Source organism: Falco biarmicus, chromosome 5 (genome assembly GCF_023638135.1).
Source record: "Falco biarmicus isolate bFalBia1 chromosome 5, bFalBia1.pri, whole genome shotgun sequence".
Lineage (NCBI taxonomy): Eukaryota > Metazoa > Chordata > Aves > Falconiformes > Falconidae > Falco > Falco biarmicus.
In genome coordinates, this window is record NC_079292.1 from 91,461,990 (window position 1) to 91,477,314 (window position 15,325).

At 41.6% G+C, this 15,325-nt stretch overlaps 1 protein-coding gene across 1 annotated transcript in view; it reads right to left on the reverse strand.

Annotated features, from left to right (window-relative positions):
* Positions 1-204: 204 nt before the first annotated feature.
* The window catches only part of KPNA1 (karyopherin subunit alpha 1), a 54,426-nt gene continuing 39,305 nt past the window's right edge, over positions 205-15,325 (reverse strand). Inside the window, exons 12-14 of the mRNA XM_056341181.1 lie at positions 5,530-5,657; positions 4,622-4,800; positions 205-3,228 (exon numbers count right to left, since the gene is read on the reverse strand). Of these exons, the coding sequence (XP_056197156.1) occupies positions 3,041-3,228; positions 4,622-4,800; positions 5,530-5,657 (495 nt within the window). The 3' untranslated portion in view covers positions 205-3,040. The remainder of the gene's footprint in view (positions 3,229-4,621; positions 4,801-5,529; positions 5,658-15,325) is intronic.

Sequence of the window (15,325 nt, forward strand, 5' to 3'; positions counted from 1 at the left end):
GAGCTGTTCCTTTCACAGTTCACAAGTCTGATCTCCCTTCCATACTCGTATATCTGCAGCCTTTGTTAGAAGGAGATTTTGTTTCTTTTCAGCTGAGTAGTAAGGTTAAGTAAAGCAAGGCCAAGAACTGGTTGCTGGAAGATCCTGATGGAAATACACTCAATTAAGCACCATTTAAAATTAAATTGAGACCTATGAGTTAGCCACATTTTAATCCATTTAATGTGTGCCATGTTGACTTTTGTATTCTTTTAGTTTTCAGTCAAAATATTATGCAGTACCAGTCAAATGCCTTACACAGTCTAAGTATATATGACAACAATATTACCTGTGTCAACCAGGCCTGTCACTTCAAACAAACATACCAAGTTTAAAGATTTATACTTATCTGCTCTGAATTCACATATCCACAGCAAAAGTAACAAACACTGGCCAGGCTCCTTACACAGGAAGGCACACCATTCAGCTTAAATGGACTCTCTTTTTAATTCACTCATTTAGAGGCAACTGTCATTATTTTCTTGGGGGGGCAGGGAAGGGAAACGCCAATGCACCACATTGTTTTCACTAGCCTGGAAGAGAAAACACTTATATATATATAGATATATAGATATGTATATATATACACACATAGGCATGTGTGTATATATATACGTGTGTGTGTATATATGTATATATACACACTAGTGTATATATACACAGAATATACATATATGAATATACAGAATATATGCACACACACTTTGCTCAGATTTGTTTACAAAATATGGAGCATTTTTATACCATCCAATAAGAGGTACATGATTTTAAACAAATCTTATAGAAATGACATGTTATTGGAAATTTACACGTAAAAAAATCCAGCACAAAAAAATCCAAAAGCTAAAACAAGATTTTGCTACTAATCAGTGCTTCTATCACCCTTCAAGAAAAGAGAAACACAGTTATTTATATGTGATGTAAAGGCAACATTGAGGGGTTTTTTTGCTTTTTTTTTTTTAAATTAACCACCAAATTTAACCCCCTAAAATTACAAAGAATCGAAGTCCATTTACAGATCAAGTGCAGTAAACTAAATGTTCCTTCAGCACAAAGCAGCACTAGAGAAAATAACCAGGAGAGGGAAGGTGGAGGCCAACCAGCTTAGCTAGGGAGGCAGCAGGTGGCTTCTGCGGTGGCCACACAGGTCAGAGTCTCCATCCTGAAGCACAGACAGAACTGAAGACTGCATTTAAATAATGGTCACACAGAGCTGATGTTCAGGCCCTTGCCTAGCTTCTTTCAGCAGTTTAAGTGATTTTTATATTTTGATTATTCTGTATCCAATGGGCTGTTTTTGCTTGTGCAGTGGCTTGTCACTGAGAGGAGTCATTAGGAGGATCTTGCAGACCTGCCACTAATGCTGACCGCAGGTACATGACGCTGCTGTTGTCAGTGGCGATTTTGAAATGTTTACGCTGGACAAATGTGTGTTCCAAGCATCCAAAATGGCTTGAAAGAACACAGCCCGATGCAGGGGGGGAGCGGACAGCCTGGAGAACCCACTGCATTTACAGAAATGGAACCGCCACTTCTGATCAGGCGGCGTCTCCCCAGTCGTGTGAAGGGTTTGGTGTCAGCGTCAGCTGAACTCGGTGAGGAGTGGCCGGCCTTTGCATCAGACGTCTGTGATCCAAGCAGGTTGCGGAGCCAAGAACATGCTGCTAGCAGAAGGGCAGTCTACAGCTGCAGATGGCAGCTGTCATGCAGTCAGCAATGCCTTATAGATGTCACCTGTAGGAACCATGCCTTCCATGCTAATTCACCTGAAGTCCCGTAAACAGCAGAAGGGAAAAATGAAATGAAAGGGCCAGGCAGATCCGGGTGGAATATTACTATCCTTTGAATGTAGTGTCATTTTAGTTGTTAAATAAGGGACTTGGACCAGGAGGATTCTATTTGATCAGGTGAGCTGGAGAAGAAGCTCTTGTCTCGTGAAAATGAAAAGGAGATCTAACGCTCCTTGTGCTAGGCTTTACAAGTTAAGATTTCTGTATTCAGAAGGTAATTTTTCAGAAGATAAATCTGTTCAAGTCACACTGTGTAAAAATGTAAAGAGGCAGACAGGAATTTTTCAGCCATAACTACAATACCAAGGACCAGATTCTGGAGCATGAAGTCAGAAAGGGCTTGATTTGTAAGGAAGGCCCAGCTGGATCATGCTGTGCTGGCAAGCAGAAGTAGGGGTAGTTTCTCTGTTCTAGAAGCTGGTCTGGAAAGTCATGTCTGGGGAGGTGGTGAGAGAGTGACCTATTCACAGGCTCTTTTTATGTGGATGGAGAGGAAAAACTGGGAACGTATACAAATCTCCACAGTGGTCTGCAATCCAGCTTGGGAGCTCAGTGTTGAGAAGAGACGGGGCCAGATGTGATCAGTACTCTCAAGAACCAGAAAACATCCATTGCAGCCTGTTGTTGCAGGGGACAGAGAACTTATTCCATTATTTGTAACATGTTCCATATGCCAATAACCCCAGCTGGCACGTACAGCAAAGTAGATGCATTGCCATGTGAAGATTTAACACATCTCTCATAGCCATCCAAAGAGGCATCCAGGGAAGAATACGGGGAATGAATTCAGCTACGTTCTCAGAAAGTCTGAATGTCTCCCTGGACTGCAGGCACACACTGCAGCAAATATAAGAGAAAGGCAGTCTTATCTTGGATGCCAGGAGCGTGGGGGCCAGTGGAGAGGGATTATTTTCCTGTAATAGGAGAGGGAATATCTTAAAGTGTAGAAAGGTGCCTTGACTCCACAAAGATGACAGTGGAGAGGTTCAGAATCTAGAGGAGAAGGGTGATTCTGGTGACCCCTTGCCAAGGAGGGGGCATCCTGCCATGGAGAGCCAGAAGTTTTCCAGACGTATGTAAGAGCATGTGCACAAGGCAAGCGAATGAGCGCAAACAGGGTTATGGAAAACATTGAGAGAATCACTCCACGGGTGGCTTGTGGCTCGACAACAGGATTGGCTAGGTAGAGGAGCACACAGCACAGGGGCACCTCAGAGCTGGAAGCCTTCCATGGGAGCCTCACACTGCTGGAAGATGTACTGTTGCTGGTTGATATCCACCTGTGGGGCAATGCTGCTGTCTTCATCCTCTGTTCCGAAGTAGTGCTCAATCAGATCAAAGGCCTTCTGATAAATCTCTTGATTCTCATGGCTCTGCAGGAATTCGATCTTGTCCAGACCTGGAGAGAAAAGAAGCACATAGAAGTTACAGCTTGGTGAGAGCATATGCCCCTGATCATTTTCAGCCTGTTGTGAACATCAAGTTCCACGAGAATTCTCTCCACGTTCAGAAAGAACGCGTTCCTCTGTGGAGACCCTCACCCAACCTGTACTCTCCACAACCAAGAGAAAACAGGTTGAACTACAGAGTTCCCTGTAACTGTGTGATGTGCCTCAGGTTGTGTGTCTCTCTCTCCCCTTTCTCTCAAAAAATGAAATCAACAAGCTTGCATGTGTAAAGAACAAGGCTTCAAAGACACCTTCTGAAGAGATTTTCAGGACCATGTTTCCTGAAAGTGTGTTCACAGTGCTTTGATAGCAAGGCCGATGACTACAGAATCACACAACTGCAGGTTGGAGGAGACTGCTGGCAATCCTCTAGTCCAGCCGGCAGCCCAGCCCAGCACCACTGCCAACACCAAACTGGGTCAGCTGTGTCTAGCCAAGACTTAAAACTTCCAAGGATGGAGACTCCATTAACCAACCTGCATCACATGTGCATACAATACAAGATATACACTCATGCAACCAGCTTTTGGGCAGACATTAAGCAGATGAGCAAATCTTGCTTAATGTATCAGGCCTTGTAGCCAGAAACAAATGCAAAGAACACAGCAACCTAAACTATCTCTGATACCTGGGAATGATGCTATAATGAAATCCAAGCCTTAGCTGCTCTAGTAAATCTCTAATATTGGGAATGGTAGTGGTTTTCTTGTCTGCTCCTTTAACTATGTATAAAGACTAGAGGAAACAATTCTCTCATACTCCGTAGGCACTTCTGCAACACTGACGTGAAAAGGGAGGTTAAAACCTCGAAGCAGGCAAGAAAATAAATCCTGTTCTGGTACAGCTCTTCCCTGGAAGTCAAGGTAACCATGAAGGGAACCATGGTTCAAGAAACCATGTTCAGTGATACATACTCCTATACTGCTCTTGATAACTCATTATTTTTCTTAATAAGTATTTGGCAATCAACAAGGAAACTAACCTTAAGAGCAACAGTACCTCAGAACTGGGGTGAAATCATGCTGGTACATGCCAGAATCTCAGCACAGCAAAGGCAAACAAGGAAGTTGTGGCTGCTGCCAGAATTCTACAGGGCAGCAGAGCGGGAAGGGAAAGGTCCGAAACCTGAGTGACAGAGCGCTTTTATCTGCTGTGGAGGGGGCAGATACTGAGGCAGAATGACACCCAGAAGGCTCCCTCAGGGTCAAAGGAAAAGACTTATCAAAGAACAGTTAATTTTCAGGTAATAGTGATGAGGCAATGGATAAATTGGGTCTACTGAAACTCTAATGGGTTCGTGATCATTGCTTTAACTCCTGACTTCCACAGATGTTTTGCTCATACCATACGCTTCTTCAATAAGAGCACAGTAAGGATTAATGCCAGTGCCACTGCGTTTGGATTCCTGCTCTCCGAGCCTCAGGATGTTCTCCAGCCCATTCAGTGCTACTTGCACAATCTTTGAGTCCATTACTGTAAGGAGGTCACACAGTGGTTTGATGCATCCCAGTTCTACTAAATACCTGAAAAACACCACATGGAACCCAGTAAATTGTCTGCAAAATTATAACTGGTGTAGCCATTTAAGCACTAAGCACGAAGGTCTAAAAACCAAAATGATCATGTAAAATACCAACTTGACCAGAGAAACTGGAGAAACTATAGACACCTGTTACATCTAGTCAGTTCTGCTGAAACAATGAAAATTACCTTCTCTGTCTCTCTCTCTATATATAGACATGAAATAGTAATTTGATTTTGTAAATTTAATTTATAATTCTATAACTACAGTTTATAGTTTCTATTAATATCAGCTATACTAACTTTAGATACAGGTTTAAGATTTCATACAAAACTGCATAAAAGCATGATGTACTGGTACAAGTTAAACAGCAACAACGATGCACACGATGCCCTTGTTTGAGGGGCTGAGCTGTTCCTCTCCAGACTGCTAATGCACTTTGTTACGCTGTACAACAACCACTAAGGAGTTAGTTTTAAAATTGCATTTAACTTTTTCACAGAAGAGAAATGGTTCAATTAATTAAAAAAGTATTACTACTGAAATACTTAGGTGATTTCTCCCTGAAGGAAGGAATGGCTCATTCACAACTCAAAAAGACATGGTCTCTCTGGATACCGAACACTGGAAGCATACATGCAAGGATTTCCATTCTCTAGGTTATTATTTCGATTTCTTGCACAAATACTAATTCACTCAATTGCATTGAAAGAGTTGAACTATTTCATACTTGATCTGTTCAGCAGAGCCTCCAGATGTTGCATTTGTGATTGCCCAAGCAGCTTCCTTCCTTGTCCGAAACTCAGCCGTTTGTAAAATATTTATAAGAGCCGGAAAGATATGGGCATCTATGACCGTCTGCAAAAAGAAATGACATGTCAGGGTTATACTAAAAATTAGAAATAACTCCCTCTTCCTGAGCTAGTTAACGTCTATGCTCAGCACAACACATTAAACAATCACATTACTTATCAAGGGGTTAAAATTCAGTTTTCAGCTTTACATTCAAAACCCTAGCTATCGCCAGGGTCTGCGCTTATCCCAAAACAATTCAAAATGCTTTCAGACTGAAGTGACTGCTGTATCTAATGCGCTACTTAATCACACTTTGACAGCAAAAGAACACCATACCTCCCCTTTTTTTCCAGGTAGTGAACCACTCAGCTATTAAGTCAGTAAACCACTAAGTCGTTAAGAGCCCCTAAACAGAGAAAAAAACTTCATAAGCCTGTGTGTCACACTACATCTCCACTAGGCAGACAACAAGTAAGGCGAGAATGCACTGTAAGAACTCCTCAAAAGAAGCAATCACCAATATACTCCTTCCTGATCAAAAGACAAAACAACAGATGATTCACTGGTATCGGTTAACTGCTTAGCTCAGAAAGTAAGTCAAACGTGTATTCAGTCAGCAATTCAGTTTCTAGTAACTTCCTCTGGTAGAGCCTTTTGCAGTAAGACCCAAGTAAAACCAGTTTAGTTTCACACCTGTGACAAGGATCTGAAACACGTTTATCACTGAAAGAAGCAAGGGCTTTGCATGACATTTTTAAGCTACCCTTTTAGAAACATTAAGTCATCACAGAACTGAAAGGCAAATTCAAAGAAAGCCAAAAAGATCCTTTTCAAGGAGGTCTGCAGAAGAAAACTGAGAGATGACAGTGAAAAAATCCCAACTGTTTGATATTTCTTTTACTCTTCCCGTTTGTCCCGGCACTTCGCACATGCACGCTGCCTACCAGTGGTACCAGCAGCCCCTCAACGCTGCCCCCTGCACTGCAGGACCTGCACTTCCGCGCAGCGATCTGGGGCCTCGAGGAAAAACACACACACACTTCCATCATGCCATGTTATATTAATTTTTACTTTGCAAAGAATAGTTGGCAAAAAGTCCTTAACTGAAATTTTTGAACAGGAACACGTGCTTTTGAGCATCATAAACAGAAGCCACCTACTTAAAATAAATAAATAAAAGATATCTTCAGAAAACAGAATGTTTTCCCCCCTGACATATCTACTGGGGAAAAACACAGGTAATTTTTAAAAATACACAAAAGCAACACACTGTAAGGGTATGTGGAATGCAAGAGCTTCATTAAGGTTATCAGATCAAGGACCTTTCCAGCTCCAAAGGAGATACAAATAACAGGAAATAAATAAAACAGATGGTGACACAAACCTGACAGACAAGGGCTAAGAGATAATCACAAAGGAGGAAAGGCTCCAGTTACTAATTAATGAGCCATTAAGAAACTACTGGCAGGGCTCTGCAGCCAGTAACCTCCCCCTCCAGCTAGCAGCAGAGATCGGCATGACAGCATTTGGGCCAGGAACTGGATCAGAGCTCAGCAGAAAACCCTGTCTGCAGGGCCAGCACCTGGAGTGGGTGGGGGTCTCAGCATCAGTAGCCGGAGGGGCCACGGACTAGGGAGCATGTTTCTGGGGTGCTCAGAAAAGGTGAATTCAGGGCCAACAACTGGTGTCAGACCTCGGGGGAAGGGGCCCCTGCAACTGGAGCAGATGAAGGTCCACTGGGTATGTGGACCCAGTGGCAGCTGCCACTGGGGCAGGATCACAGCCCACAGGGCCCATGTGCCTGGGTGCAGCAGGGAAGCTGCGCAAGGATCGCAGCACCTCAGCTGGAGCGGGGCTGCAGGTCCTGCATGCCTGGGCACCAGCCCCATGCAATGGGGGGATTTATGTTATCCCCCAAACCAGGAGGGCGGAGTGGAAGATCACAGCGTACATGATTTGCTGTGATGCCAAAACAGCACAGAGTAACTGCTCAGAGACAAATTTTGTCTTTAAGCAGCAAAAGTATTTATTTCGTGAAATGCTGGGGAACTAGCCAGTTCACATGGAACAAACTAACTCCAAAGTTTTCAGTGAAAAAGTCAGGTAATTATTTATACAGTTTTCATGAGAGGTTACAACATCTTTACATACAAATTCATTTGATTTTCACATCTAATCATTGTATTCATAATAGGCGGGGTTTAGGTGGAGCTTGAGGTGGAGTCTTCTAGACATCTTTTGGGAGGATTTTTGGGTGGTCGTTCCATTCTTTGACCTCATTCTTGGGGGTTGCTCAATCTTCTTCCTCACTTAAACCTTTCAACTTTCTTTGTTCACCGATCTCCTGACTCATGGTCTCCTCCTCTCCTTCAGGTGCCCACCTTATCTTTTCTAATTATTCTGAGTACATTCCTTTACTTTAACATCATCAGTGGAAGGGAACAGGCCATGCCATCTCTATCTTACCTCAACACAAACAGAGCATCACCCAGATCATTGTACCAAACTCATCCTGACTAATCTTTTTAAGACCTTGCTCTGTTTCAGCTGCCATACCGGACTAGGCAGTAAGTAGAAGCCCCAAGATCTGGGCAAGGACAGAGGGCAGCGCTGACATTCAAGGGGTCTGCAAGTGTGGGGATGCTTGAGACAAACACGTCCATCTGTTTGCTCCCAAGAATAGAGCTGAACTAGCCAGTGAGTAGGAGCCAGGTATAGCGAGTTGAGAGCTCATGATCCAGCCACAGACAACAGATGGGCAGAAAGCCCACACTGACATTCAAGAGATTGTGAATGTGCATGTGTGCTTGTGGAGAGAGTGAGGGCATGTGTGTTTTCACCAGTGAGCTTCAGTCCTGATCAGCGGGAGAGGAGGAAGAGGACTTGGCAGCCTGCACTTACGTTTCATGTGAGGCCAGGTAGCGCTATACAAGGGCGTTGTTGAGGTGGAAGCCCTTGTGAGAACAGTGTGTTACATGATGTTAAGCATTCTGTACCAAAAAAGCTTGATACAGATCTAGGATAAGATAAGGGCATTACTATTTTAGTATTCTAGCAAAGAACATAAAAAAAAGAAATCTCATTATCACTTCCTTAAATCCTCTCCCCAAAAGCAAACTTTTACATGAGATTTATTTCCTTATAAAGTGTCTTCTTAAAAGCAACTTTAGAAAATACTAAAATCAGAGTATGTTACATGATAGCATGGAACTAAGTCAGCACATCTTAGCTCACAGGCAGTAACAGACTTTAAGAACAATGGGAGGGCAGCAAGTAGGAGAATCACGAAAGATTGTTACTGCTTTCCTTCCAGCTCAATTTTAAACTCTTGGCTTCACTGCAAAGACCGGTGCATAAAATTGGTCTTCTCAGAGTAGGGAAATGTGCATTTGAATCTTTTCAGAAGGAACTGAATCCAGATCTCACATCTCTTGTGTGAGGGCTCTTACTTCTAATTCTACTTATTTTTGTTTCTTATTGTATTGCGTAAAAGGCTGTGGGCATCTTGTTCAGTTTCTGCTCTGCAACGCTATATACAGGCTACCTTCACCCAAGCAGAACCGGCTAAGGCACCACGATGAATTACAGCCTCTCATAAGGCACTTCACTGAAGGAGACTGGGTCAAGAGAGAAGCACATGATCAATCACCATATTTTTGTTTCCTACTGCTTGACATGCAATGTAAGTGTTGTCACCACCTCACCCGAACGTGAGTCCCAGGTAAAGGTACTTGACTGTACATCTGCAGTACTGCAAAGTTTTTTAACAAGCAGCCTGCTGACAGTTGAAACTGAGAGCTTAGATTAAAAAAAATAAAAACAAACCCCAAACAAAAGAAACAACCAAAACCCATGAACTAGGTCAGAAAATAGTTTGCTTTAGCCTCAGTACCTTCACTAGATTCCAAAAGCCCAGTTAAGCTCAACAAGGGTGGAAATATTAGAGCATCAATACAGCAGAAGCACTAGCAGCATCTACTACTTACACCCTATGCCTTGCAACCCTGCCCACAGCAGTCACTTGTGAAAGCAAACTAGAATGCCCAAGGATTCCTAGCTCTGTGCTATTTTATGTGGGAACCACAGTTATTGTGGAATCATGCCATGATTCCCTTTCAGTTAAATTCCTTCCAAGTGACAAAATAGTACACTACCAAAATAGAATTTGGTTTTGTTTTCTTCTTGAAGAAAAGCAAACCTCTGGCAGAGCAAAACTCTTAAGGACTGTGGCAGGATGAGGTACTTAACACTTTCTAAATCCTCAGAAGTTTTAATCCAAATGACCTTTTAGCATTACTATGCTATGTGTGCCTGACACGTGGAAGTTCATTGAAGACTAAAGTAATGTAGTGCACATAAAATGCTCAAGGAAAGGACAGCTGTCAAACAAAATGAACACAATTAAGGGATTTCAGTTCAACAACTTTAAAAACATGGAAAAAATAAAAGAGAAATGAAAAAAATCATGTTGTAAACTTAGGACTGATGTACAAACTACTGCAGAGCTCACACTGTCACCTATTCAAATGTTCCACTGTTCCTCGAAAAATGAAAAGTCACTTATCCACTAATGAAAACAGCAGGCAACTGCTTCCTTCCTGCCATAAAGTAAAGGATGTTTAAACATTCTTTTTGAGCAGTCGACACATTGTAACACTCGCACTTACACACTCTAAATGTGTCAGGAATTTTTCAAGGACAGTAACAGTAGGCCAACAGGGTAACCAAAACGTGAAGGAACACTCCAAAACTTGTATCATTTTTAGCAGTTTTATATGGATTTTTTGAATCCAAATTACTCCTGTGCTTCTGTGTAAGAACAAAACATACTAACATCCTGCTTCCACAAGCAATCAACAGCAGATGCACAGGAAAGCGTAAACTCTAATCATGCCGATTCTTCTTTTTCTCCTTTCTATGTATTCACAGCTGCAGCAACACGTTCCAGTTACACTACACCAGTATGAGAAGATATGTGCTCGTTTGTCCTAAACGCAGTGCCTAGCGATTTCTCTGACGACTCTTCCTTGATGCATTTTGCTCAAAAAAGAAAGAAACATCATTACTTGTTTACCTTCTCAGATGCCACTCAGGTTTCTACAGCATCCTGCCACATGTCCCTTTGTTTGCCTCATCGTCTACAAAGTTGTTCCTCATACGGAATCCAGTTGTCACTTTATGGTCCCTCCTTAGCACCCATTCCTACCATAATCTCTGAGGACAGATCTACATAGAGGGCAACAGTGAAGATTTATACAGGAACAAGAATAAGGATTCCTCTTTTTGGCTTTTTTTAATCCCTTTCCTGATGATCTCTAATATTCATATTGATTTTAGGCTACTACTACCAAGCACTGAGGTGGTGTCTTCAAAATACATTCAAAATTTCTTTTCTGCATAATAGGTAATCCTAAGCCCATCCTTTAATACATCAAACTAACACTAAAATTTTTGCCCAATTGCATCCATTCGTATTTGTTGGAACTGAACTCCATCTCGACTTGTAACTAAGAGTCTTTCAGAAAACTGATATTGAATTTTAATTGAAATCTGCATTTTGAAATAGAAATTGAACTGAATTGTAATGCTCAGTCCTTCAGCAGATCTGGCCCTCACTTTTGAAGTGTCAACTTTGTGTTTGTTTGGTTTTTTTAATTATTTTTCTTTTCAATTAGATGGTGTATCTTGTGCTGTGGCCCTCCAAGGGGGTTGCCTGTTTCTTGGAAAGTTCTATCCTTCTTACATGTTTTCATCAAGCTTCTTTCACTTTGTAATATTTGATTTTTAAAGCGTGAAGCTACATAAAAGTGAGTTTTGAGAATCTTATTACATCTTCATGGATGTTAGATCTAAATACATTGTACTCACTGTTAGAAAGCAGGTCTTCAGCAGTAGTATATTAAATTAGTATTTTGAGCTGGTCAGTTCCAAGAGAATTTGCTTCTCCTCCATTGGATTCCCACAAATAAATCACTTGTGGTATGCAAAACTGCACATAACCATTTATTATGCAAGTGTTGGCGTTGTGTGTCTATATATGATTCATCACATAAATGTGAAAGCAAACAAGTCTTACAGCCTGGCTGTTTTCCTGCTCCTGCGAGCTCTCTCATTAGCTTTTAACAAATCCACATTACAGTCACCACCCTAGCTAGCAGCTGCGAATACAGCCCTCTTGCTGTCATCTCCTCCTCCTGGCTGGAAGTTTCAGTTCATAAAGGCTTCCCAGTTACCTGCATTCCAGTTACCTTGTTAGTATACTGATTCAATTTGCAACTGCTTTTTAAATAACATAGCAAATATTTGTAAGCCAAAGCTACCTAATATGATGGCACGAGTAACAAAACAACTGCCATCTGAGAGCCAGGAAGGAAGCACTTCGGATCTCAGTTCTAATGGACTTCTACGTTGTTGACACAAACACCTAAGCCTATAAACTCCTAACTGCTTATAAAGCAAACTTCTACAGCCAGTTCCCACAAGGTTGCTACAGCTGTCAGGAGGAACCTGCACTGTAATGAACAGCACCTTGCTGAGGCATCACCAGCTTCCAGGGTCTGCCCCACAGTAAAAAAAAAAAGATAAGACTATACACTGCTGACTGCTGAGGTTTTCAGGCAGAATAAAGGAATTAAAGGTATTCTAGCTCTGCTGCACTCAGTATGGTATGATGTATGAGATTCAGCACACGTAGAAGCCTGAAAACAGATTTTTTGTACTTAAACAGAAACTTAAACCTGAAAGAGATTCACCTTTGACTTTCATTGGTCCTCAAACAAGTATGGCCTTGTCAGCAATGCCATATTTTGCTCCTAATCGAGACATTTTTTAAAGTTCTGCCACCACAAACAGCACATGAAGATTTTAGACCGCTTGTGCAAGCTATGGCATAAGTCAAACACATTTTATATTTGAGTAATGTGACACACAGTTTGCCTGTGTAAACCACAACTCTGTATGAATCACATCACTCCTTTTCCCCACATTACTGTGGTCTTTTTGAAAAGCCTCTGAAAATTTTTAGGTTGTATCTTTACCCCAATTCATAAACATGTATTTCATTCCAGAGTTTTTAAAACTGACAGGCAATGTATCATTTGCTCTACTTGCCCATTTCAGCAAGGATAGGAAACCCTAAAGGAGGAAAAATATGGCACAGACCCTGTTGCTACCATGCCTAGCCATACTCTGGTTTCCAGACGTTCTTGTGAGAATTTAAGGCATATTAGAAAAGAAGTGATAGTTTCTTAACCTGTCAACAGGAGAGAACTCCTATGATGTCTTCACTGTCAGATATGGAAGATTGTGTCTGATGTACTGCCTTTCATAGCTTTTCAACAGGTTGCGAAGTTAAGACAGAACATTTTCTGAGGTATGTGATAGCCTTTCATACCCTTCAGAAGGGTCGACAGTCAGGATTTAGCTTCAGCTGTGCAGTTCTCCTTCTGACTCCCAGGAAGATGTAGTTCCCCTTCTCCCTGACTGGGGAAGCTATCCACTGAAGTACAGCAAAGCTGTATACAAACTAGGAAATTAACAAACAAAAACTATACTTAGTGACAATCATGACTGCATCAGGATATATACATCCAACCCAAACCTTAAAAGCACAGAAATAAAGAGGGGAAAGACTACTGTATTCCACCACACTTTGCTGCTGCCTAGGCACTGCTGATAACACACTCAGAAAGGCTTTCACTTCCACTTTTGATGGGGAAAAAAAACCAGACCTCCTGTGCTTTAATAAGAGCTACAAAAGAAAGTTCAGCACTTACTTTCACACATCCCATGCATGTTAACTTATATTGCCTTAACACCAGAAAGAGTTTACTCGATTGTGTTTGAGTGCAAATCTAAGGGTGACAGGCTGCTGCCTTATCTTTTAGAAATGGCAGTGAAAGCCTCTGGAGTGTGCTACCAACCAGCGCTGCAGGCAGTGTGAAAGCGGAAACAAACAGAGAAGTCCTTCCCTCTAACTTTGTATTTCTATACTTCAGAGTGGGTGGATGGAGGGAGTGTAACCCAATGCAATCTTAAACAACACTAAATATAGCTCTGTCTGTTAATACTCGTTAGGTAAAATACCTGTTAGATTCATCAAAATACTTGGGTGTGCAGAAGGGATTGCTAAATTAAGACGAGCACTACCCAAAGTTTCCACAGTACTGTAACATCCTGACTAGTCTGGAGCCGTAACCCACTACTCAGATCAGCTGGTAACTTGCCATAATGTGGTTTACTATGCCAGGCAGACATTTAACTTTCAGGAAAAAAATCACCATGTGCTGAAATTATTCATGTCTGATTTCTGGCTAAAGACTGTGCGTGCTCAAAATCCAATTAGTATCAGAGGCTGGAAGAGATTTGGCTACAGTCTGTGACCTCTAGTAGGAGCTAACAAACAATTTGGAGGGACTGAGGAGAAAGGAAAATAAATTATTTCGTTTAGAGCTGCACCTAGTATTTTAGAATTCCTTCTGTAAGGAAGACCAATTCTCAGGAAGTAATGTTTGAATTCGTCACAATGTGCAATTAATTTAGAGAAAGAACAAACTCAACTCAGATGAAATATTCATCTGTGAACTTAGGTAAATCAGATATTCTTCCCAGACAGGAATCACTCTTTGTTCTCACAACCACTAAAAACACAACTAGGCTTCTATTCTCCATTTTAGCATGTGACCATCTTCAAGAAACACTTTACCAAAGCACATTTTCCAACTTCAGAAATTATTTTAAAGGGGTTTTCAGCTCAAATGTTTACAGTGATTTTGACATTGAGTAGGAGTTGTCTGAAGTAACACCTCAGAGAAGGGTTTTCCGAGAAAAGCAGACTATCAGCCCTTCAGCTGGAAGGAGGTTTCAACACACCTGGTACCTCACATGGCATTCTCTAGGTTGAGACTAGAAACTGAAGAATTAAGAACCTTTCTGGAATGTTACACATCTGTGATGATAATTCCCTTTCAACACAAGATAATTGTGTTGAAATTGTGCAATTGCCAACTTGGCTTCCAAGAAACACTAGCCTCGAAATCTCTGATCAAGCACATTGTAAAAATCCTCCAGTGTCCTTTACTTCACAACTTTCCTCTAGCAGGCCTCCTTTCGCAGTTCTAAAAATCCCAGCCCCATGACAGACATAACTGTTCTGGTAATTATATTGCAAATTATTTCCTGCTCAGAATCAGACACTATTTTTTTAATCTCTTTTATACCTGCTATATAGATTAAATTGGGTATGCACTTAGGGCAGTCAGCGTTTCATTATGTAGTATGTGCATGCTCAGGGTTCCAAGGCAGCTCAATTACTCTGAACGGGGCCTGAGGGATTCTTAAATGAACTATAGGTTTCACTTTTGAGAAGCTGCTTCTCACATTTTTTTTCCCCCCAGACTTCAGTAATGCATCAACATGCTTCCAGCCTCACCTGTGACATCCTAAGGCAGCTGCTTTAAGCTGGGTTCTTTTATATATATGTTTATTTTGGTGATTTGTTTGACACCGTTTTCTTCCTGATGCAATAACCCTGAGAAAACAAGCCTCTACCCATGCAACCATGACTATTTTTTCTGTGCATTTAAGAGGGGGTTTTGTACTTCTAAAAGAATCATCTGCTAGAAATGAAGGTGCAATACTAATGGCTCATAGCATTAATTGCCCTCTCCCTGCCTTCCCACCTCACCTTTCCAAGCAATTCTGATCTGTTCTCAGCAGAAAGGGGGCTGATC